General features: G+C 45.9%; 1 protein-coding gene and 1 pseudogene across 1 annotated transcript; one reads left to right on the top strand and one right to left on the bottom strand.

Moving 5' to 3' along the window:
• The first annotated feature begins 615 nt into the window (after nt 1-615).
• Nucleotides 616-23,614, top strand: Lsg1 (large 60S subunit nuclear export GTPase 1). The gene is made up of 14 exons (XM_032900067.1): nt 616-763; nt 2,097-2,223; nt 4,493-4,613; nt 4,999-5,085; nt 6,057-6,143; nt 13,035-13,095; nt 14,238-14,414; nt 16,241-16,645; nt 18,187-18,288; nt 18,369-18,512; nt 19,273-19,396; nt 21,548-21,627; nt 22,106-22,279; nt 23,161-23,614. The coding sequence occupies exons 1-14, from the start codon at nt 665-667 to the stop codon at nt 23,338-23,340; spliced, it is 1,968 nt and encodes a 655-aa protein (XP_032755958.1). The 5' UTR covers nt 616-664; the 3' UTR covers nt 23,341-23,614.
• On the bottom strand, nt 10,605-11,147 carry LOC116898748 (annotated as a pseudogene).
• Nucleotides 23,615-25,140: the final 1,526 nt, after the last annotated feature.

Here is a 25,140-nt window from a genome sequence, read left to right as displayed (position 1 = left end):
TCTCTCTCTCTCTCTCTCTGTCTCTGTCTCTGTCTCTGTCTCTGTCTCTGTTTCTTCCCTCCCTCTCTTCCTCCCTCTCTACCTCCCTCCCTTCCCCTAAATGTGCCGGCTTTCGTTCTCAACTTTCAAGTTCTGAAAATGATACCCATTCTAAACTCTCAACCATGTATGACTTTTCTCCCCGCTCCGCAACTACAGAATGCTAGGAAAACAAAAACTGAGCAGAAAAACCAGCATCAGGAAACTTCGGCCACCTAGAGCCACAGAAGCACCCCTTCAACCGAGGGCCCTCCTCCTCCCGACGAAAGTGCTGCGAACGTGAGCGGTCAGATTTTCCAGTTGGCCCAATTTCCCGCCGGACTTTAAACAGTGACGTACAAGTCTGGAATGTACCATTCTGTTAAGTCGGTCAATCTATCTAAAGGGGAACAGTCGAAGGAGTAGCCATAAGGAATCTTCCCGATCGATTTTTACATTTCTTCTCTATAATACTGTCAAACTCTGGCTCTACCAAAATCATCCTGAAGCAAGTCATTCAATACCCTGCAGCTTCACTTCGGAACTGTACTACTTAGACTCGCTCTTACGTCACTTCCTGGTTCACAGCCAGGGAAACCGGAAGCCTCACGCGCTGAGAAGTGGTTCGTGCTGCTGATACGCTGTTATGGGCCGGAGAAGAGCGCCGGGTGGTGGGTCACTGGGTCGGGTACTTATCCGGCATCAGACTCAACGAAGCCGCAGTCACCGTCATACTGACTCCTGGGTAAGAACGTCCGTGCTCTCCATATTCTTCCCGTCTCGTTCTGAGAGCTTCCATGCTACAAAAGTTGTAGCTAGAAGTCACGCCTGAACAGGAATTTGAAGCAGACCCCAACGAGGCGCAGGGCGCAGAGAGGCTTTAAAACAGAGCTAGTGTGTAATAAAGTAGGAGTGAAAACATGAAGACCCTTTTATGTTGGAATGTTTCCCTGTGTTTGGCTTTTGCCCTAGATGCCATAGACGCTCTTGGAAATTTCTATAAAGAAAATTACGTGTTATCGTAAAATTTTGAAACAGAGTGTTCGTATGCAGCCAAGAGTGGCCCAGAATTGCCTTCCTCCTGCCTGTGCCAGGAGAGTCCTGGATTTACAAGCCGTGGCTACCACGCTTGGATCTTTAAACTGCGATTTTAGTTATCCAGAGAATCGATCCAGTGGAAGTGATTGGTTCCATCAGAAGGACAAATAAATCCAACCCCTGCTTTCCCTTGTTTTGCCCCCTTGGAGTTTATCTTAAGGAATTGACATTGTCTCTAGAAGCTTAGGAAAGATCGTAGTAGGAGCCTTAAGAAGTAAATGAAATAGAGAAATTAATTCCAGCAGAGTATTTGAGGGCATTCTGAGTCCTCACTAAGGTCTTGTACTGAAGTTGTTTGTCCCTGGTGTATGTCCATCACACCGTCCCATTTCCAAACAGATATTGTGAGGAATACACGCATGCTTCTCAGTGTTCAAGTCTGGACATTGATGACTAATCCTCTCAGCTGGTTTTGTGGTGACCTATCAATGTACTAACCTTTGGGAAATAGTGGAGAGGTTTAATTTTAATCTAAAGAAATCCTAACTTGTATCCTGATTTTTGTTAATTCTAAGCTTTCAATCCTTAATTTCGTTTTTAAAAAACTATGTTTGACCCATATAAGCATATAACTTAGGGTGGTGTATATCAAACTCTGGGTTTACAACTATAGGCAAATTATTTTACCTATTTAAACCTGTTTTCTTGATAGTAAAATGAGAACACAATAAAATTCGTTTCAAAAGAACCAGAAAATAAAATTACAGGATAAAAGGGAAATGCCCTTGCTGAGATAAGAAAGTGTTCATTTAAATATTTGATCTTGGGTTTTTGTACTGCTGGATATCAACACCATTGACAGCAGCAGGCAAGTATTTTGCTGAGCTGGGCCCCCCTCTTAGCTAGCGTTAGGTATTGGCAGTATACATTTAGAAGAGTCAACCACCTTGAGAACATAGACCAGTAAGAGCAAAGGTAGAGCCTGTGGATGCCAGGAGCAGGAGAGAGCTGCCTCACTCTTTGCTCTGTTTTATTCGTAGCTGCATACAAGTGAACTCAATGATGGTTATGATTGGGGTCGTCTGAATCTTCAGTCAGTGACGGAACAGAGCTCCCTCGAGGACTTTCTTGCAACTGCAGAACTTGCAGGGACGGAGTTTGTGGCTGGTGAGTTGTTTATTACCTGGTGCCTGTGACACTGGCCACACCGCCATCTTGCTCACTTCAAATGAATCCAAAAAGCAGTATAGGGTGGTCCCATGGGTGTAAGGTAAAGTCAACACTGGTTTTTAAATTCACCTCTAAAGAACACTTCAGATGTCAGGCATGGTGGTGCATGCCTTTAATCCCAGCACTCTGGAAGCAGAAGCAGATGGATGGATCCTCTATGAGTTCCAGACCAGCCAAGGTTACATTACATAGTGAGACCCCGGCTCAAACACAGAACAAATACCACTTCAGATTGTAATTCACCATTGAGTTCAAAACATCCTTGCTGCTGTCCGGAACCTTGTGTTTGGTCACTGTTGTAAGTGCGTGCACTCAGTCACTGATAGATACTTTTATGTATTTCTCTTACTATTACAGATGTCGTGCTCCTTAGAAAGTCATTCATTTATTTGTTCCAAATGCCTTTATTTAGAATCAGTTACTCTCATTCATTGTGCTGGCTACTCAGAGAATGTTAAGAGATACATTTTATTCATTTTTTAAAATATTCTTTTATATGTTTTGAAAGAAGTCTAAGAAACAGCAGGCTCCTAGTAGTTTCTGACAAGATTGGGTGATGAGCAGGAGACAGATTGGTGCACACCTATGATCCCAGCACCTGGGCAGCACTTGCCCTAAGTTTGAGGCAAGCCTGGGCTACAAATAATAAATCCCCAGCCTGGGCTACATAACAAAACCCTACCTCCAAACAAAAGACACAGGCAGGCAGAGGCATCCAGACAGGATGTGAAATGGCAATCTACTTTGTTGAGAAAATTGTCACAAGTTTGGTTGTGCTGGCACAGGGGACAGGTGTTAATGAGCACAGACACTGAGGGGGTGGGCAAGGGCCATATTCCCAGGAGGAAGAAAGGGAAGGCTAGGTGTGGTAACCCATGCCTTTCACCACAGAGTGCAGAAGGCAGAGGTAAGTGAATGCCAGGGAGTTTGAGACTAGCCTGGTCTATATAGTGAGGACTTGTCTTTTAAGGGGTTGGGGATAAAGGGTTCCTTATAGGTTTTTAGGCAAGTAATGACAGACATAGTTTCAGATTTCATTTTCTGGTAGGTTTTGTTTGAGGGGAGCTTTTGTTTTGATTTGGGGGTTTGGGAGGGGATAGTCATGCTACCCACCTCCTAGCTTTATGAAGTTATGGTACACGATATGTCTTAATATACACACACAGTGTATGGGAGGTGACTTTCAAGCTGACTGATCCATCACTGCACATGGCTCTCTGATGGTGGCAAGGTTATTCACAGTCCACCTTCTTGGTAAATTTCAAATGGACAGCATCCCTTGTGACGTCACCATGTTGGTCATTAACTGTCTAGAACGCCTTCTCAAGCCTCAGTGAAGCTTTGCACTCTTTGATGGCCTTTACCCTGTTTCTTCCTTGTGACATTCATTCTCTGCTTCTATAGGCTCCACCTTCTCAGTTGTGTATACTAGTGGGGTCACATTAGCCAGTCTCAGCTACTTTGTGGGGTCCTCTTTTTCACACCCTGTAAATCTCTCACCCTGCGGTTTTACCCCCTGTCACTAGATGGGGGAGAAAGAAGGAAAGAGAGGGGAGAGAGATCCTTAAATCTAATTTCTTATCATTTCTTGTAGCTGCTCTGTGCTACTTTAGTGGGTCCTCTTTTTCTCACTCTTTATCCCCACCCACCCCCCATATTACTAAATAAGAGAGAAAGAAGAGAGAGGAGAGAGATCTGAATCTAATTTCTTCTTTTTTCTTCTTTGAGCACAATTACTAACAAACCACAAGCAATCTTCCTGAATGACCAACAACCACCAATCCCTATTAGGGCTCTTGAGTTTACCCTTTGAAAAATTTCCAGGATTCCAAACGTCACACAATCACAGAAACGGATCTGCAGCTGGCAGAATCACGCCTCTGCTAGAACACGAGGCAGATCATAGTCAGCTGCAGGGCCCCAAATCCCCACGCCTGGGATTAAAACCAAACCATTCTTATAATATTTCTGCCTTTTTAAAAGAATCCAAAATTCCAGAATTGTCACTACAGGTCCTGAACTCCTGACCCTCCCGCCTCCATTCCCAAGGGCTGGGATCACAGGTGTGCACCACTGAGCACATTTCTAGACGCTCGGCATAGACTTAAGGCTTTATGCTTGCTGGGCAGACACCATAGCAACTGAGGTACACCCTCGGCCTCTGAATTGCGTTTTGACTAATAGTACTTTTCTTTCCTGTGAACAGAGAAGCTTAATATTAAGTTTGTGCCCCCTGAGGCTAGAACTGGACTGCTGTCTTTTGAGGAGAGCCAGAGAATTAAGAGACTCCATGAAGAAAACAGACAGTTCCTGTGTATACCAAGGAGGTAAGTTGAACAAGAGTTCAGATCATTATAAGACAGAATGAGGCTGAATTAAGAGTGGTTAAGAACACTGGCTGCTCTTCTAGGGAACCAGATCCAGCTCCCAGTACCCACGTGGAATTCACAGTTATCTTGGGCATCCTGAGCTCTTTTCTAGCCTCCTCAGGCACTAGGCATGCACAGAGTGCAGACATACATGGCAGCAAGAACAGTCATCCATATAAATTAATAAATTAATTTTTAAAGAATTAAAGAAGACACGGCCACTGAGGATATTCTTAGTTCGTAATTTTCCTGCTTCCTTCTCCTTTCCAGCTGCCATTTACCTTCAGATTCTCTCATATTTTGGTAGCTTATATATAAAATTTCTTCTCTATGATTGTTTCAGACCAAATTGGGACAGAAAAACTAGCCCTGAAGAACTGAAACAAGCAGAGAAAGATAACTTTCTAAAATGGAGGCGCCAGCTTGTCCGGTGAGTGTTGGACTAGATTTGCCCGGAGGCCCTCGGTTCAGGCATTTTAGCTTGCAGAGAAATCCGGAGACTGGCAGGATAGCGTAGCAGATTGAAGCACTGCGGCCAAGCTGGATGGTCTGAGTTCCAGTCTCAGGACTCAGGTGATGGGAGGACAGATGACTCCTGCATGTTGTCCACTGGCCTCTAAGAATCCACACAAAATAACTAATAAAACTTTAACTGGGGAAGGGTGGTGGTGTTTGCCAACGCATACAGTGTGAGTGTAGACGGCACATCGAGTGCAGCTGTGCACAGCGCTGCTTAGAAGTTACTCTGCCCCATTGCTAGTCTTTTCTCATTTATTTGATGTGTGTGTGTGTGTTGCCTGCGTGTGTGTATGTGCCTGCAGAGTGACCTGCAGCGGTCAGAAGGGCATCCAATCCCCTGGCTCTAGAGTTACCTGTGCTGAAAGCTGCCATGAGCTACTCCTGCAGAGTAGCCAGTTGCTCTTAACTACCGAGCCATCTCTCTGCCCCTAGTCTTTTCTACGTTACTTCCCTTCTGTGAGCCAGCATTCATCCAGTGAGGGTTGTGGGAGAGAAACTCCAAGGGCTTAAGATAAAATTTGAATTTGGTGGACTATGCTATGAGTAAGTTTTTCTTGAGTTGACTCAACAAGAGGTGTAGTGAAGTAATCGGGTGGGGCCTGGTCTGATGGTGCAGGGATGTAATTGAAGCCACTCGGAAGGCTAAGTTCTCAAGGCCTTCCTAGACTACAAAAAATTAAAAACAGGGCTGGGATGTGGTTGAGGGGAAGAGCTCTTGCCTGACTTGTATAAAACCTTAGGTGTAACCCCCAGTATCATAAATAATAATAATTTACAGTATTCGTAAATGTGTCTTTTTTTAATGTAATAAATGTGCGTATTTATAATTCTTTAAAACTATTATGATCAGGCAGAGATGTAACCTTCTCATTCTAAAGCCAGGCTAGAAGAAGAACAGAAGTTGATATTGACTCCCTTTGAACGGAATTTGGACTTCTGGCGCCAGCTCTGGAGGGTCATTGAGAGAAGGTAAGGAACGTTTTCTTTGTTTGATGAAGACATTGCAGGGTTGTTGCTGGACCTAATGTCGATGTATCTCCAACCGCTGGATCCAACAGGAGGGAGACTAAATTACACAGTGAGCTATTGAGAATTATGCAAAACAGAAAGTAGCCCTGACTATAAACAGATCACAAAACTAAACCAAAAGTCTGACTCTGGCTGAGGAACTGACTGTAAGCTGTTGGGTAGGGGAGGATGTTAATAGTGCTGGATGGAGCTGAGAGGGAGACGGGGAGGGACAGAGAATGTAATCAGAATATTTTATGTGTGTGGATGAATTTTTCAGATAGCAGGATTAATTTTTTAAAAAACTAAGAAATATAGGACTAGAGAGATGATGCATAGGTAAGAACTCTTGCTGCTCTCGAAAAGGACCCAAGTTTGGTTCCCAGCACTCAGCATTAGATAGCTCACAACCACTTGTAACTGCCCTCCATTGCCACCTGTATACACTCACATAGACACATGCACATAATTAGACATGCACACACGCACACAGACATCTTTAAACCTAAAAGCCCTGCTCTACAGAGTGAGGTTCAGGACAGCCAAGGCTACACAGAGAAACCCTGTGCGGAGGGGGAAAAAGAGACCTGAAAGTATACTGTATTCCATTGAAATTGTAGTGGGTTTTGTTCTTTAGGTCTAGGGAGGTGGTTCAGTTGTAGAACACTTACCCAGAATGTTTGAGATCTTAAGTTCGTTCTTCAGTACCAGAGGATGGAAGGGTGTGTGTGTGCGTATGTTAGTGTGCGTGTGTGGTGCGTGTGTTAGATGCGTACATTTGACAAGTATGTAGGATGGGGCTGGAAAGATGTCTAAGCAGTTAAGCATGGTTGTTACTCTTACAGAAGACCTGGGTTCAGCTCCCAGTTCCAATGGAGCCTGTACCCTCTCCTGGGCTCCAAGGCAGGGGAGATATGGCAGATGCTTGTGCACACACACGTTTACCAAAACACTTGTATGCAAACATAAGTTTTTAAAAAGCAGAGTAAATGTTTGTATAGGGTAAATTCTGGAGCACCTGTCGTTATTTCAGCACATGTTCATTAAGTTCGTCCTGGTAATGTGGAAAACAAGCACAGAAAAGCCCAGCTTCTGAGGTGTGTGCTGTACGGGAGGCTGCTAACTCCAAGGACACATGGAGGAGTGAGACAAAGTCTTTGAGTTCAGAGTACAAAGTGCCTAGTCAAGGACAGGGCAGTGCGGTTGCAGATAGCCAGGCCATGGGCATTGTAGCAGAGAAGAGAGGACTGGTGAAGATTAGGACAACCCGGGTTGGTTGGTTGGTTGGATTTTGGAGAGAGGGTTTCTCTGTGTAGTCCTGGCTCTCCTGGAGCTGGCTCTATAGAGCATGCTGACCTGGGACCCGGAGATCCGCCTGCCTCTGCTCCTCAGGTGCTGGGATTAAAGCCATCAGCCACCATGCCCAGCCCAGATCACTTTTTCAATTGGTCTTTTTGCTGAGTTTTCAGTGGAAGACTTTGGTTCTTTCCCATCTGCCACCAAAGAGACTTTCTGAATCTTTGTTCTCTGTTTCTTCTCTTTTGCATGGTTAGAAAGCCGTGCTTTCCTCAGAGTTTCTGAATAGCTTTCAAGGATTTAGCAAATAAACTTTATCCATGAAATGATAGTTTTAAGTAAGAGACGTTAGGGTTGTGTTCATTTGAAATCCATAAAATGTACCTCAGAAGAACAGTCAGAAACAGGTTTGTTTACGTGGGGCTTGAATTTAACTTGTAAAAGAAAACACATTTCTTTTTATGGTATTGAAAACATTCAAGAGTTAGTGCTGGTGGCAGACCTTTGTGAATATTTTCACCACAAGAAGGGATTAGTACACATCCGCTTTTTAAAGCCATCTCCCTCCAGCAGGTGGAAGGCTGTTGGGATGTGGGAGGTCGGAGGAGGCTCTGAAAGACGTTCTGCTGGCAGAGGCAGGTTCTGCATAGGCATCCCTTAAGTCTCTGCTCTGCTGGAGCCTGGAGAGCCTGCGCTCTACCCCTGGGGAACTTGAGTGGAGCAAGCGGGCTCATGTCTCCTTCAGAGCTTCAGTAGCATTCGAGGGTGTGCGCTGCTTACTTCCAAAGTGGTCACAGACTGCAGCACCACACCTTGATGGATGACACCACCCACGCCTTCCTACAGTTCTTGTTTAGTTTCAAACCGTCTTTCCTCTGTTCCATTTTCTGCTCATCCTGTCTTCTGCTGTTTCCGTAGGAAACTTCCTTAAATGACTTACACTTTTGTCCATTCATATTTGAGAATGAAGCACTGCAAAGCTGATTGACAGCCCTGCATGTCTGGATGTAGTTTATACAGGGAGGCTGAACAGGGGTCGGTTGTGTTTGTTTGGAATACTCTCTGTCTTAGCGCCTGTCAGAGTAGTTTGTTTGTTTGTTTACATTTATTTTGTACATGTGTGTCACATGTATGTGTGGTCAGAGATCAATTTTAGGGAGTTGGTTCTCTCCTTCCATCATGTGACGTCTAGAGAATTGAACTTGTGCACTCAGGTTTGCCGGCAAGCCGAGCCTTTACTCCCTGAGCCACTTCACCAGGCCTCCTCTGTCTGTCTCTTAACGTTAGAAAGAAGAGGCTGGACGGTAGTGACCCATACCTTTAATCCCAGCATTTGGGAAACAGAGGCATGTGGGTCTCCAAGTTCACAGCCAGCCTTGTCTACACAGAGAGTTCCAGGTCAACCAGAGCTACAAAGGGAGACCCTGTCTCTGAATGAATGAATGAATGAATGAATGAATGAATGAATGAATGAGAGAGAAAACCTGAACGGGGGCCTGAGGCTATAACTCAGTTGGTAGGAGTGCTTGCTGTCGTGCACAAGGTCTTGGGTTTGACCCACAGCATCACATAGAACTGACCACGTGTCTTAGCCAGTATTCTGTTGCTATGAGGAGACATCATGAGCATGGCAACTCTTATAAAAGAAAGCATTTAATTGGGGCTGACTTACAGGTTCAGAGATCTAGTCCGATCTCGTCATGGTGGGAGGCATGGCAGCACCCAGGCAGACATGGTGCTATAGAGGGAGCTGAGAGAGACACTGGGGCTGTCTTGGGCTTTTGAAAAGCCCGCCCCAGTGACACTTATTCCAGTAAGGCTACACCTCCTAACCCCGCTCGAGTAGTTCACTCCCCTATGACCAAGCATTCAAATGTGCGAGTCTATGGGGCCATTCGACTACCACAGCGCAGTAATGCCTGCCTGTAACCTTGGCACTCAGAAAGTAGAGGTGGGAGGAAAAGTTACCTACGACCTTCATGTGTGTGCTGTGGCGTGCACACACTCAATAAACACACACAAGATGCATAACTTAAAAGTCCGTCTCTCTCCGTATCCCTAGATGGTCTGGAACTCAACTCTAGGCCAGCCTGAACTTGAAGTCACAGAGGTTTGCCTGCTTCAGTCTCCCAAGTCCTGGGACTAAAGACCTGTGACAACACGGATAGCCTTATTTTTTTTTTCCAAAAGGATTCAGGTTCATCCTGGCTACATAGCACCTTCAAGTCCTGCCTAGAAAAAAAAAATCTCAAATAACTTAAAGGTACACCTCACAGTGCTGGAAAGAACAAACCAAACCCCGAATCAGTAGATGGAAAGACATAATTAATATTAGGGCCAAAATTAATGAAAAGGAAACAGGAAAAAAATCAACTAAACAAAGTTGAGTACTCTAAGAATGATAAAGGTGGGCAAAGTCTTGTCTGAACAAAGAGAGAGACGCCTTATTAATCAGATTAGAGGAAAGGGGGGAGCCATAATGACAGATAATGACAGAATGTAGAAAATTCTTAGAACACGCCTTGAATCAGCCACAACAAATAGGAAAAATCTAAAACCAAGAATTTTCAGAATGGTGTGACAGGAAGGAGCCAGGCATCCTCACAGGTTGGTTTATGTTTAATCTCCACCGTATATGCAACACCTCCCTTGCCCGTCTTGTCCCAGGCCAGCGTCTCAGTTGAGCCCCGGTCAGGTTCATTTTAGCTATAGTAAACCCCAGCCCTCTGCTGCCAGGGCCGAGGGATGCTGCCGGGCTAAGTTGGAACAGCAAAGGCAGCCTGGGAACTTCCTGTTCAGACATGTTACAGTTCTGCCCTCAACTGCCTGGGACATAAGCAGTCTAACTTCACTGACTGGGTGTTTCTGGTGCCTGTCATTCTTGCTCTGTATGAGGATTTTACTTACTTCTGTTCTTGTGGATTGTTAGAGGGGGCAGAAGTAACCATATATGTTCAGTCCTCCGTGACTGACAGTGGCACTGTCTTTACTCTGTATGCCCCTAGGATCCCCAAAGGGAGCCTGTACACCTTAGAGATTGCAGGTCGGTTGGAGCACAGTTATGACTTGCTGAGCTGTTGTTAAAGTGTTTTATTATATATATATATATATATATATATATTTTTTTTTTTTTTTTTTATCTTTCTTTTTCTTCTGTGCAACCTCCTCTTCTGGCTTTGGAGCATTCTGTTCCTTCTCAGTGAGGATCATCTCGATGTGGCAGGGGGAGCTCATGTATGGGTTAATCCGGCCATGAGCTCTGTACATTCATCTGCACATCTTAGGTGCTGTGTTCACCTGGATGTGTTCAATGACCAGAGAATCTACATCCAAACCCTTCAGTTCAGCATTACTCTCTGCATTTTTAAGCATGTGCAGCAAAAATTCAGCACTCTTTTTTGGCCACTGTCCCTGTGTCCAGCCCCACTGTTTGGTCTGGGTGCACCTACCCACTCCACCATTACACTGCCGGAATGGCACAAACTGCTTCTTTAAAGTGACATCCTTCAGATGCTTGGTGGCTTTGCGGATATGCATACCCTTGATGACCTGGGCAGTTTCCCGGGTGTTCTTAAAGTGAACACGAAGGTTTGAGCCTCTTGATTTGCATGATTTTGTGGGGTTTTCTGGGTCAAGGGAGTAGCGAACCATCTTCACAGGTCACCTCTGGCCACTTACCGTGTTTTATTATATTTAATTATTTTTTGAATATATACATGACGGGGACAGATATGTCTGTGTCATCATGTATACTTGTGGAAATCAGAAAATGACTTGTGAGAGTTGGTTCTGTCCTTCACCATGTGGGTCCCAGGGTCTAACTCAGGTTATCAGACTTGACAGCAAGAGCCTTTACTGGCTGACTCGTTTTGCCAACCATTCCTTAATACAACAGTATGTGTTAATCACACAGTATGGTTTGTGTCACATAGGAAGAGACCTGAGTTAGCCAGAAATATTAGTGAAGTGACTATTGCCACATCTTTAATAGGAAATATTTTATTGATGCCTTCCTTGTGACAGATGTCCCTGTTTGCTGACAGGCTGACTAAGCCATCTGTCTCTTTAATTCAACAGTAGTTATCAAAAATGATTTGCCATATAAAATCGCAGGAAAGTGCTGAGGCGTGAGACTAACACCACTCTGTCTGAGCAAGGCCACTGTCGTCTACACCTCCAGCAGGCTGGCCTGCAGCGTCTTCTTCCTGCTGCATTGGTAGACAGAGCTAATGTTTGTCTTTTTTTTTTTTTTTAAGATTTATTTATTTATTATATATAAGTACACTGTAGCTGTCTTCAGACACACCAGAAGAGGGCATCCAATCTCATTACAGGTGGTTGTGAACCATCATGTGGTTACTGGGATTTGAACTCAGGACCTCTGGAAGAGCAGTCAGTGCTCTTAACCGCTGAGCCATCTCTCCAGCCCGCTAATGTTTGTCTTAGGCTGTCAGGTTTTGCAGTCACTTAGCTTAGTTTGACTTGAAAGTGACTATGAAAAAGGAAATTCTGAAACTAACTTAGAAAAGTTTAAAAGTTTGTTAAAGATGAGCAGATGTAAGCCAGGCATGCCCTTAATCCCAGCACTTGGAGCAGAGTGAGTTCCATGACTATCTAGGGTTTGGAGAGAACACGGCAGCCATGTTGCCTCCTCAGTGAATCTCTGCAGTGGTAGCCACGTGGCACTTGTCATCTCCCTAGCCACAAAGGCTGAAGGAAGGAAGGAAGGGGGTCTCTGAAAGAAGGAAGTAGGTATTCTATGGAGGAAAGTGCCCCCAGTGTTCAGTGCCATGCAGACCTGCATGCCTCGTCTCCATTTTGCTGGATTGGAGGGGCTTGCTGTCTGCTACAGAAAGATACCTTATTGTCACATCGTCCATGTGACTCGACATCTGACTTGACATTCATGCTTCACTGAGGCACCACAAGCTGACTCTTAGTCCTGTTTTTCTTGTTTCAATGCATTCTTGGAACTCATAGGTGACTGTTGGCTAGTTGTAAGCTCTCCTCTTTGGCAGTCTTGGGTTTAAGTGCTTTTGTAATAGAGCTGCCTACGTGTGGTCAGTGTGGAGACCCTAATAGGATTCTTGAGACCAGGGCTGAATACTTGCTAAACCTCACTAACTAAAGAATTGCATACACAAATCTTCATAACCCACTGGGTCCAGTTTTCATTTCCTATTTGTTCATGGGTGTGGGGACCGCCACTGAAGCAGGCTAGATGGACTGGGGGCCATACCATAAAGAAAACTGACTCTCTGGAAGCCTTCAGGTGTCAGTAGCCCCTTGACTAGGGGAAGAGTTCATGAGCCCCCTTCCCACTCCGGGCTGGATGGTGATGGCTTGATCCTCTTTAGGTCTTGTATAGGCAGCTGTAGCTGTGAGCTCAAGGGTCTCTGGACACTGAGGAAAGGAAGTGGGGTACGCACTGTTTGTGGCTGACCAAGCGCTCTTATTCTCTGAACATTAGATAGTTGTGAGCTTCGTGCTAACCACTGTGCCAGCAGTGGTCCCCTTTACGCTACAGTAACTGCGTTGTCTCACTTTCCCCCCCAGTGATATTGTGGTCCAGATAGTAGATGCTCGGAACCCACTCCTGTTCAGATGTGAGGATTTGGTAAGTGAAGTTTGCCTTGTCTCCTTGGCAGCCTTCTTCAGACAGGTTTATGCCAACAGTTGTTCCCATCTGTAGAGAGCATACATTGCTGCCATGTTCTAGCTGCTGGGTTAGAAAGCACTTTATTGCTAGCCATTTGCTGGTTTCTTGTTTTCAGGAGACAAGTCAAAATGGCATTTGCTTTTTTTTTTTTCTCTTAAGATTATTTTATGTATGAGTACAGTGTTGCTGTCTTCAGACACAGCAGAAGAGGGCATCACATCTCATTACAGATGGTTGTGAGCCACCACTGTGGTTGCTGGGAATTGAACTCAGGACCTCTGGAAGAGCAGTCAGTGCTCTTAACCGCTGAGCCATCTCTCCAGCCCCATAGCATTTGCTTTCACTCAGGATATTCCAGTCCATGCCAGAGTTCTCTCTTCACACCTTATTACACCTGAGCTATTTTACAAATGAGCTAAGCTCATAAAATATTCAGTAGTCCTGAGGTGTAAGGATTACTGAAAATGGCATAGTCCAGCTGAACTCATGAAACATGATGCCTGTGTGTGATGTACACAGTCCCATTTGAAGACCATCTTAATTTCTCTGAACGCATGAACACCAAAAATATTAGTGGTAGAAGTTCTTTTCAGAGCTCACAGAAAGGATCAATTAGTAGAGTGCATCAAAAGTTCTAATGTTTGAGTTAGAAAGTGATTTAAGGGCCTCCTCGGAGATGGCTCAGCAGGTTAAAGGAACTTGCTGCACAAGCCCAGTGACCTGTTTGACCTCTTGAGCCCCCTGCAAAGGTTGACCAAGAGAACTGAATCCTCAGAGACCTCCTTTGACCTCTACATTCATGATGTGGCATGCACACAGCTCATGTTCACACGCAGTACTTTGTTTAAGAAAGTGGTTTAAGCCTAGTAATGGTGTCGCTTGCCTTTAATCCCAGCACTCAGATAGATCTGAGTTCAAGGTCACCCTGGTCTACAGAGTGTTTCAGGACAGCCAAGGCTATACAGAGAGACCCTGTCTCAATAAAACAAAAAGAAAAAGAAAATGATTTGAGGTGGGGGGTGCGATAACAACTTTGGGAATCTGTGGTGATGATGGACCCAGCTGTTGCTTGAGGAGATCGGCAATGCCTGTCGTTACAGGAATGTTACGTGAAGGAGATAGATGCTGCCAAGGAGAATGTGATTCTGATAAACAAGGCAGACTTGTTGACTGCTGAGCAGAGGGTTGCCTGGGCTGTGCACTTTGAGAAAGAAGGTGTGAAGGTTATTTTCTGGTCAGCTTTGGCAGAAACCGTTCACCTAAATGGTGACCCTAAGGTAATGGGCTGGGTTTCTCAAGGTGGGTTTCGGGGTTACTTTGATTTTTGATTAATGTGCTTTGTTTGTATTGGTGATTTGTGAGGATTAATTTTGTTTGGAGATTCCCCTCCCCACAGTGCAGTGGTTATAAACTAGTATCTTTAATCAGATCACACAGGTACTTTGATTTCATGTACTCTAACATGCCTCATGTCACATCTGGGACCTTGACTGTTTTACCTTTGGAAAGTCGTCTAAGAAGTTTCTTAAGGTTTTGTATTTGCTTTTGAGAAACTTCACAGTACACAGGGTACAACTGAAGGATGTTGTAATTGTCTAAGTCTGAATTTGTTTTTAAAACAAACTAAACTTGAATTAAGACACATTATGCTATTTCTTTTATCTTTAACCGAAATTGTACTAAAACTTGAAGTCTATTAAAAAATTAGTCGTGGCATCTTTGATATTTAGAGTACACTTAGAGGTAATATTTTCTCCTCCTCTTTTATTCTTATCTTTTGGCTATTTGATGGGTGTTAATATAGGTGGCATGCAGGCTGGGCATGGTGGAGAACACCTTTAATTCAGCAGAGGCAGGAGGATCTCTATGAGTTCCAGGCCAACCTGATCTACATTGGGAGTTCCATGGCAGATACAGCTACAAAGGAGAACCCAGCTCAAAAAGTGGCTTCTGTGACTACAGCGCCCTCTCCTGGACGAGCTCATTATTTACTGAGCTCTAAGTCCCAACTGAAAGGAAGTCCTTCTCCCATCTCCCTGTTAAATGGTCACGTTATCTGTCGCTGACTAGTTAGTGCTGAGGATATGACAGTGGTACAGTGTTTACCAAGCATGCACAAGGTCTGTCTCCAGCAATGACACCAGGCAGCTCATTCCTTCTTAATCTCTTAATTCAGAAAATTCTTCCCTTCGATAAAGCTTGGTTAGCTCCTAATCTTTGGTTTGAGGATTTATTCTTTGTCTCCTTGGTTCCTGTACCGTTGTTCATCTTTTGCCTTCAGATATTTCATAGACACTGTTTTGGGGGATCTCGGCTTGGTGCTTATCTATTTCTGTTGGGATTATCACTAAAATTATGGAATCTAATGGAATATATTATTTATTCCACTGATGTCTTCTGCTAAGGTACATAAGGAAGATTCCAATTTGTAGAGCTGGAAGCATAACTAGAAACTTAACTCAGTGAGTTAAAGTGCTTGCCTTCAAGCATGACGACTCAAATAAGTGCTGTTCTCGGCCAGCCAAGTGTTTTGGTGCTTGCCTTTAATCCCAGCACTCACAAGGCAGAAACAGGCAGATGTCTGAGTTCAAGGACAACCTGGTCTACAGAGTGAGTCTGTCGTCATCATCATCATCACGTCCAATCTAGAATGAAATTTTGCAACCTCTGAATTTTACACACGGGTCTGTGCTCTTTTTTTTTTTTTTTTTTTTTTTTTTTTCCGGAGCTGGGACTGAACCCAGGGCCTTGCGCTTCCTAGGTAAGCGCTCTACCACTGAGTTAAACGTCCCCAGCCCCGGTCTGTGTTCTTTTTTTACTTAAGGTCAGAGAGCCTTTGACGTTTTGACTTATTTAGAGCAGTTATAAAATTAAAGCAGGGTTGGTAGTGGTGTGCTGCTTGCCCCGTATGCAAAGCCCTGGGCTCAGTCTTAGCACTGCACAAACAGCAACAAAAGTGAAGGTCTGCCCTGCCTAGGGCAGTCTGCTCATATCCACCTGTGTGCTTGCTCCGCCATATGCTTGTCCCCAGCATGGTATTCCTCGTTCTCCTCCCATTACTAGTCTGCTGTCTGAAGTTTTGTGCTTTCTGTTACTGCCCCAGGATGAAGTAGACAGTGTTGCTGGAGAAGCCAACAGATCGGAGTCTGAAGACTCCAGTTTGGACGGGAATGAAATTCCACACAGAGACTTGTTCTTGCTTAGTGAGGGGTCCGAAAGTGACGATGACGACAGTGAGTATGAGGACTGTCAGGAGGACGAGGAGGAAGATTGGCAGACGTGTTCGGAAGACGATAGCAACCCTGAGGAGGGGCAGGAGGAGGGGGGCTGTGATCGGGACCAGAAGGAACACGGTCCTGAGGATTCTGAGGCTCAGAGCAGAGCATCACCAGAAAATTCACAGATGAGCGACAAGAGCCGTCTGGTCTCGAAGCAGGAGTTACTAGAGCTCTTCAAGAGACTGCACACTGGGAAGAAGGTGAAAGACGGACAGCTGACTGTCGGGCTGGTAAGATGCAGGACACTGAAGCTAGCACCTGAGAGAGCCTGCAGTCCCCGTCCTGCTATAACTACGGGTGGACCCACACAGTCAGGCGTCTGCACCCTAGGGAACACATTCCTCCTCCTTGTTGCCCCTGACATCATGGGATGAGGTAGTGGAGGGGCAGGGTCCGGCTCAAAGGAAATATCTCAGAGTTACATTGTCGCCACACATGTTATACTAAGTGCTTTCTAAAGTCTTCCAGTTCAGACCTTTGTCACATCCCTTACTGAGAGATGAGAATGAGGCAGGTTTTGATATTGCCAGACTTCAGTGTGGTGTTCTGTAGACATCCTGGGATCCTTGCCAGCTTATGCTGTTTCAGATGCCATTAGGGAGAATCCCAGTCTTGGCCAGACAAGCTATGACAGATACTTTTATTGTGTAAACATAACAAAAATGGGAAGAGGTAGCTCCCATCCCAGCCACATGACCTAACTGTAAAGGATACAGCATGGCTCTACATGGCCCAGCCTTAGCTAAGTAAGGACATGGAAGGTGTAGCATAAGAAAGACCTTTCCAGGGAAGCAAACCAGGGTGGAGAGAGAGAGGTGGCAGCAGTGCGAGTCTCTCAGCTCTTTGGTTAGGGTTAGGTGTGGGTTCATCATTGTGTTTAGCTCTTTCTCTCCTGCATCTGTCCACCACCTCAGCAACAGAAGGCGGTTTAAAATGTAGGGTCTAAAGGGTGACTTGGCAATCGAGAGTGCCGGCTACTTTCACAGAGGACCTGCATTTGGCTCCCAGCACCTGTGTGGCAGCAGCTCACAGGGATCTGACACCCTCTTCAGGCCTCCATGAGCACTACCTGCAGGTGCTGCACACGTAAATGAACGCACAGCACCTTCCCCATAGTCAGAACATTTTTTAAAAGTGCTGAAGTAAAGTGGCATTTCACTGTAGTGTACTGACTGAAGGTCTGTCTCCGGGGTTAGACTAGTGTAATTCTTAATCCCACAATCAACTAGCCTGAACATGGAAGGTTTTTTAATTTCTCTGAGATTTAAGGCTATAGTCTCTATTCCAAAAATTACTTTCCATATGTATTGGGAAGCCTGGTTTCTCTACCTGTGTCTTTGATTTATAAAAATAAAGTGGCCTCCCTTGCTTTCTGAAGTCTTAACTCTGTACATCTAGAGAAGCTTAAGTGTTCTACAGAAATTACCTGCCACATTCCACTGAGCCCTGACTGAAAAGCACTGCCGCTTTTTAGATGCTCGGAAATTAGGGTTGTTTGTCTCGTGCTTGGCTTCACCCCCTTGTTGACGATGCAGTGGAAACAGTGAAGTGTTTCATGGGGAGGTGCTGGGCATAAGGGTGAGGTTTGCTATGGGGCTAACAGCCGAGCCTGCAGAAATAAGATATAAACCACGTGTCAGATATAAGGCTAAATGTATGAAACCAAGAAATCAAAGACAGACAGACAGAGCATCTGTTAAATAATCTCTCAGAGCAACCAGGCACTTACATAGCATCTCTACCACTCGAGTGACTTGTGGTCCTCTTCTAGGTGGGCTACCCTAATGTTGGTAAGAGCTCAACCATCAACACCATCATGGGCAACAAGAAAGTATCGGTGTCTGCCACGCCAGGCCACACCAAGCATTTCCAGGTATGTCCCTGTTCTTTGTCCTGTGCTCCTTCTCTTCTCTGCTTGCCATGTGCTGTCATAACCTGGCTTGTGACTTTCAGACCCTGTACGTGGAGCCAGGCCTCTGTCTGTGTGACTGCCCCGGCCTGGTGATGCCATCTTTTGTGTCTACCAAAGCGGAGATGATTTGCAGTGGGATCCTCCCTATCGACCAGATGAGAGATCACGTTCCGCCTGTATCACTAATATCCTTTCTGTTTCAGCTTTGCTCTGGGTGTTAATGTCTGTGAGGGCTTTGGGGATTTTCAGGGCACTATAGTGGTAGGCATTAGGAACAAGGCATGGTCCTTGGTATCTCCCTTAGGATTGTCTCAAAGTTAAGAGTTTGTTTATAATATTGTTCCTTAAGGTAACCTTGTTTAGATTGTTTTGGATAAATTCTTTCTTTTAGATTTATTGATTTTTTGTTTAATGTGTGTGTTCCCTGCATGTATATCTGTATACTACATACATGCCTGTTGCCCTTAAAGGTCAGAAGAGAGCATTGGATCCCCTGAACTGGAGTTACAGGCAGTTGTGAATTGTTTTGTAGGTGCTAGGAATTGAACCCTGGTCCTGAAAGAGAAGCAAGTGTTCTTAACTGGTGAACCATCTTTCTGACCCCCAGATTGTTTTATGTATGTTTAGAGACTGGACCTTACTATGTTGCTCAGGCTAGCCCAGAACACTCTGTGTTACCCAGACTAGCCTTAGACTCCTCAACCTTCTAGTGCTGAAATTACAGGTATAACTTACCATGCCTGGCTTGGTTTTTGGTTGGTTTGGTTCAGGGGTTTTTTATTTGTTGTTTTGGGGAGGGAGTGTTGGGAGGGGCTGGGCGGTTGGAGGAGCTGTGCAAAGGTCAGGACAGTTTTTCAAGACTATTTGAGGTCAGCAGTGAAGCAGTATGTCTTAGACACGTGGGAGTGTAGGAGTCAGTTCAGGACAATTCCTTAACAAGTCTACGTTTGCCAGAATATCCCGAGGCGAGTTTTAGAAGCTACCTATGGCATTAACATTATAAAGCCTGGAGAAGATGAGGACCCCTGCCGACCTCCAACCTCAGAAGAACTGTTGACAGCTTATGGATGTGAGTTGTCTCTCGTAATCCCCAGCAAAATGGTTCATAGCAATTCAGGGAGGGTTGCTCAGCATCAAACCCAGGACAAGCATGAGATGCATCCCCAGCTGTTTGATTTTAACAGCATAAGTGCTGATTCTCATCAACTGCTTCCTACCGAGTGGGCTCAGACTGCTGACGAGACTGTGGATAAAGCCTCTGGCCACAGGCTTTAAGGGCACTGTCACGTCACTCTAAGACATCAGTTTGTGTAGTTTAAGTTGTGTTTTGCATGGTTATGACATGAGTGCTCCTGCCCACAGCAGTAGAGGCACCAGATCTCCTGAGCTGGAGTTACCTGTGGTTGTGAGCCCTGTGTGGGTGCGGGCAGTGTACTTGGACGCCTGAGTCCTCTGCATAGCCGCGTGCTCTCTACTGCTGAGCCCTTTCCCCGAGCATTCTTTGGTTTCGTTTAAGGTGGTCACTGTGTGGCCCTGGCTTGCCTGGAGTCTGCAGGGAGCAGAGATTGCCTTCCTGCTCCCAAACGTTGTGTTTATTTTTCTCTTTTTCTGTATGACTGTGTGTCCCACATGTGTGTCTATGTCTATGCATTATGCATTGTGTGTGTCTGGTGCTTGAGGAAGCAGTGGGTGCTCAGTTAGACATTTGTGGGCAGCCCAGCCTGTGTACCTGTGTACGCTATTAACTGCTGATGCAAATGCCGGTGAAGAAGTGGGAACATCATTATCCCCTGCCGCCCCCTTTGTTTGTTCTTTTAATATTTATTTATTGTGTGTAATACTTATGTGTGTACATCACACAGATTTCTTCCTGCATGTATGCCTGCACACCAGATGGTTGTGAGCCACCATGTGGTTGCTGGGAATTGAACTCAGGACCTCTGGAAGAGCAGCCAGTGCTCGTAACCACTGAGCCAGCTCTCCAGCCCCTCCCCTCCCCACCCCACCCTCTTCTCTCGTTTTTTTGGTGGTGGTGATGGTTGGTTGGTTTCTCCTGTGCATTGTTTCTTAAATCTTCTTAATTTGTAAAGCTTTTGTTGTTATTCTGAGTGTAGTTTCTTTGTCACCCTCCCCACTCCCTAACCCCCACCTTCACCCCGCTTCTGTTTGATTTCTTGAGCACTGTAAAAGTTACCAGTTACACGGCAGTGTTTTCCTTTGGGGCTAGCCTAGGTTTGATCTTTTATGTGTGGAGCCTTTCTTGTTCCCAGAGTGCAGTTCTATAATATTTACTTTAACATCTGGGTTTGTTTGTTTTTTAAGATTTTATTTTTAGTTGTGTGTGCGTGTGGGGATACACGTGTCCCTGTAGGGGTTGTGCTCATGACTGCAGTGTTCTCAGAGGTCAGGAGGGGTGGCTTCCCTGGGTCTGGAATTACAGACAGCTGTGGGGCACTGGACCTGGGTCCTAGCAAGAGCAGTGCGTGCTCTTGCCCAGTGAGCATCTCTCCAGACCAACACTTAGGGTGTTACTAGATCGAAGTTTATTTTGTGTGTGTGATAGGAATTAGGATTTTGCATATTTTCCTCTAAAGTGAAAAGGCCGACATAACTAGTATTTACAGGAGCTGAGTTTTAAACCCAGCATTCCTGCCGAGACAGCCGTGCTCTCCCATTGCTCCTGATGGAGAATTGGAGCAGTCGTCTTGGAATGTTTGGGAAGCTGAGAACAGGTGTGATTATTAAATTAGGATGTTCTCTGTGTGGCCATTTGTTTTGTAGAAAATATTCTCCTGCAAGACGCCTCTGAGCGAATGCCTGAGACGGGGATACAGATAACCAGGAAGCTGGAGCCTGGCACCTGCTGGGCGGTGCTCAGGTATCAGAGAGGCTGTGAGCAGTAGCAGCGCGTGCCTGTGGTCATGTGGGAGGCAGAGGCAGGCAGACCTCTGAGTTCACGGCCAGCCTGGTCTACAGAAAGAGTTCAGGACGGCCAGGGCTACACAGAGAAACCTGGTTTCAAAAACCAAGCAAACAAAGAATTAGGTAAATCTTTATGGTCTGCTCTGCATTAGGAAATGTTGATGATGATAAAATAGGTTTTATGAGAAAGGAAATTAATTTTTTGTAGCGCTGTGGGAAGAGCCAAACGCATCTCACCCCGTGCTCCCTGTCGTGCCCACCCCTTCTGAGCGTTCCTTCACACTGTTTCCTCTCATAGGCATGCGGGGATTCATGACAGCACACGGGCAGCCAGACCAGCCTCGGTCTGCACGATACATCCTGAAGGACTACGTCAGAGTGAGTGAGCCAGACCCTGACTGAATGAGCAAGGTTGCCTTTCCCTGCGCTGTGTTCTCAGTAATGTCAGCCTGTTAAAGATGGCTTCCACTGAGATAGACTGGTGCCCAGGTAGGACTGACCTGTGGGCCCTACCCAAGCTGACAGGTTCTCTACCACTGAGCCCCAGCCCCAACTCTCAAAAACGATCTTGATTTCAGAGTAACCTAGTATTCCCGGATTTAGTGTGTCCGACATAAAAGAATACTGAAGAGTACTTAGTAGGAATGAAGTACAGTGAAAAGGAAGGCCACAGAAGGAAGGTTGAACGTAAGCTCTGGGCCCCGGACGGCCTAGTGTGTTAGACTGGGATTCTGCAGTTACCGAGGCTCCTTACCACAGGGAGCTGCTTCAGCCTGCACCTGCTTGACATATCATCTTGAGGACCTTTGCCCCCTGGGGTAACACAGGCACAGTGTCATTCCTGCTCTCTCTGCAGGGTAAACTACTGTACTGTCACCCTCCTCCTGGAAAAGACCCTGTGGCGTTCCAGTATCAACACCAACAACTCCTAGAGAACAAAATAAAAGGTGAAGAACTGAGGCTTCAGCCGGGCAAAACCCAAAAAGCCAAACAGATTGAAAATGTAGTCGACAAGACTTTTTTCCACCAGGTAAGATTTAAGAGTCTGCATTTAACTTCTCATGGAATACATTTAAGAATATTTACTACATAAACATCGAGTAGACTGGAGCCGTGGCTCAGTGGTTAAAGCACCTGCTGCTCTTCCACAGGGCCTGAGTTTCATTCCCACATCACGAGGCTCACAGTCTCACCTGTGACTCAAGGTCTAGGGGACCTAACATCCCCTTCTGGGCACTGATGCAACATAGGTCACACACACACACACGCACACACACACACGCACACACACAATTGCAAAACAAACTTCATGAGTTCCCACAGCACACTCTTACCTGTGTATGGTTACTTTGCCTGTATCGTGTGTTCCTGTGGAAGTCGTTGAGGGTGTCCAGTCTCCTGCAGCTGTGGTTACTGATGGTTGTGAGCCGCCAAGTGGGGGCTGAGATTAAACCCCAGGTCCTCTGCAACAGCTTCCCCGCTGAGCCATCTCCCTAGCTCCATGTGATACACGTCTGCCATCCTGTCACTCAGGAGGCCGAGAGTCATGAATTCAAAATTCGCTTGGGCTGCAAAGACAGACCCTGACCCCCGTCCCGCCCTCACACACACCCCCCCAAAAAAAAAGAAAAAAAAAAAGAGAAAAAAAAGAAAAACTAGAACTTTCTAGGAAATACTGTGCGTTCTTAGTGATTTTAGACATTGGAAACTACTGAAGTGTAGACAAAAGGGCTGGGAAAGACAGACTCTAAGAGTACAGCGAAGCCTAGCATGAGCCCGTAGGAGTGAGACAGCCAGAGGAGGCCGTGTGCTTGAGGGATTTGCTCCTGTTCCTCAGAAGCCATGCACCAGCGGCACCGTGCACGTGCCCTAAAGGAGAGAGTGTGTTCATGTCTCGTGTCCTCTCTCCAGGAGAATGTCAGAGCATTGACCAAAGGGGTCCAGGCTGTCATGGGTTACAAGCCCGGGAGTGGCCTGGTGACTGCAGCCGCTGCGAGTGCTGAGAACGTATCTGGGAAGCCCTGGAAAAAACACGGTAACAGAAACAAAAAAGAGAAAAGCCGCAGGCTCTACAGGCACCTGGATGTGTGAGCTTGGCTGAAGAGAAATGGCAGCTGCACTGTGCGGGTGGACAAGGACTGAGGCCACCGCTGCCTGTGCTGCACCCCAGACAACAGCGCTGTGGACTGGACCCTGCTCTTGTGGAGCAGTCGCCCCCAGAAGTCACCTTCGGAAGCACCTGCGGTGGCTACAGTAGTCACGAGGTGCCCCAGAAGTCTCCTGCAGGAGGATGATGGATGTGTGTATAAACATACAGATGCATATTAACTTTGAGGTTTTGTTATTAAAATTAATTTGCCACTAATTGATATTTTATTGGCTTAACTGGATAAGCTGCCATTCATACATTCCATGTTGACTCTAGGGAGGGTCTGGAGGTGGCCCTGGTTGTCCTTCCAGATGACCCAGGTGTGGTTCCTAGCACGCACATGGCAGCTGACAACCATTGGTGACTCCAGTGGTAGGGGATCCAGTGACTTCTTCTGGCTGTGATGGGTACCACACACACGTGGTACACAGACATTCATGCAGCAAAACACCCATACACATAAAGCTTTAAAACAAATATGACGGGCTGGAGAGATGGCTCAGCGGTTAAGAGCACAGACTGCTCTCCCAGAGGTCCTGAGTTCAATTCCCAGCAACCACATGGTGGCTCACAGCCATCTGTAATGGGATCTGATGACCTCTTCTGGTGTGTCTGAAGACAGCTACAGGGTACTCATATGCATAAAATAAATAAATTAGAAAAAATAAATATGACTAGGATTTGAATTAACTTCCAGACACATATCTAACACATCCTGATATGGCAGAGGGCTAACAGGGGTGGGGTGGTTTGGTAAGAGCTCCTGGGCTGGGCTGGTGAGACCGTTCACTGAGTAAAAGGTGTTGTCACACAGCTGCTAACCTTGGTTTGAGCTCGAACCTGTACTAAGGTGGGAGGGCCTCTGACCACGCAGCCACACACTACAGAATGAGAAGTCGGGAAAGCTCACCTCCCACACTGCCATCACCCCATGGGGAGCATTTGCTCAAAGCTCACCTACTGAGCAGACCCACAGCAGCAGCACGAGGCCATCAGCTGCCAGACTCTATTTCAGACATGAATTTCTGAGAATGTTTTAGGGGTTTGGAGGGAACGTGCTACAGACAAATAAGCATTCCTGCAAAGACAGTTTCATGAACTAAAATTCATTAACGCCTTTTCCTCAGCCATGAAGTCACAGTTTAGGCTGTTCTCTAACTGGCCACATTAACCCCAGTAATGTTTAACTCAGCCACAGATGAGCCTATGAGACACCCTCTATTGATAGCTCAACCATCTGAAGTTCACAAGAAGACAGAACCAACTCGGAGTGCGTTTCATGTCTCTAAAGCAGCGGATAGCTTACCTCAGCACAGTGGTGCCAACAGAAAGCATCTGCGAGGGCTGAGGCAGAAGGAGTTTGAGGCCAGTCTGAGCCAGAAGTCAGGGCTGTAATAGCAAGACTCTGCCTCAAAAGAAAAATAAAATCCCATACCCAGTAAAAATGTTATTTTATGAGGGGAAAAAAAATTTACTTTTTGAGACAAGTTGTCTTAGTTACTGTGAAGGACGCCATAACCAAGGCAATTTATAGAAGGAAGAAATTAGTGGGCTTACAGTTTGAGAGGGTGAGTTTATGACCATCATGTCTGGGAGCATGGCAGCAGGCAGGTAGGCGTGGCCCTGGAACAGTAAGCTGAGGGTTCACATTGAGAGGACAACCACGAGGTTGGGGATTTAGCTCAGTGGTAGAGCGCTTGCCTAGGAAGCGCAAGGCCCTGGGTTCGGTTCCCAGCTCCGCA

This window comes from Rattus rattus, chromosome 4 (assembly GCF_011064425.1).
Source record: "Rattus rattus isolate New Zealand chromosome 4, Rrattus_CSIRO_v1, whole genome shotgun sequence".
Lineage (NCBI taxonomy): Eukaryota > Metazoa > Chordata > Mammalia > Rodentia > Muridae > Rattus > Rattus rattus.
The sequence above is the reverse complement of the archived record's forward strand: the minus strand, read 5'-3'. Positions and strand labels throughout refer to the sequence as shown.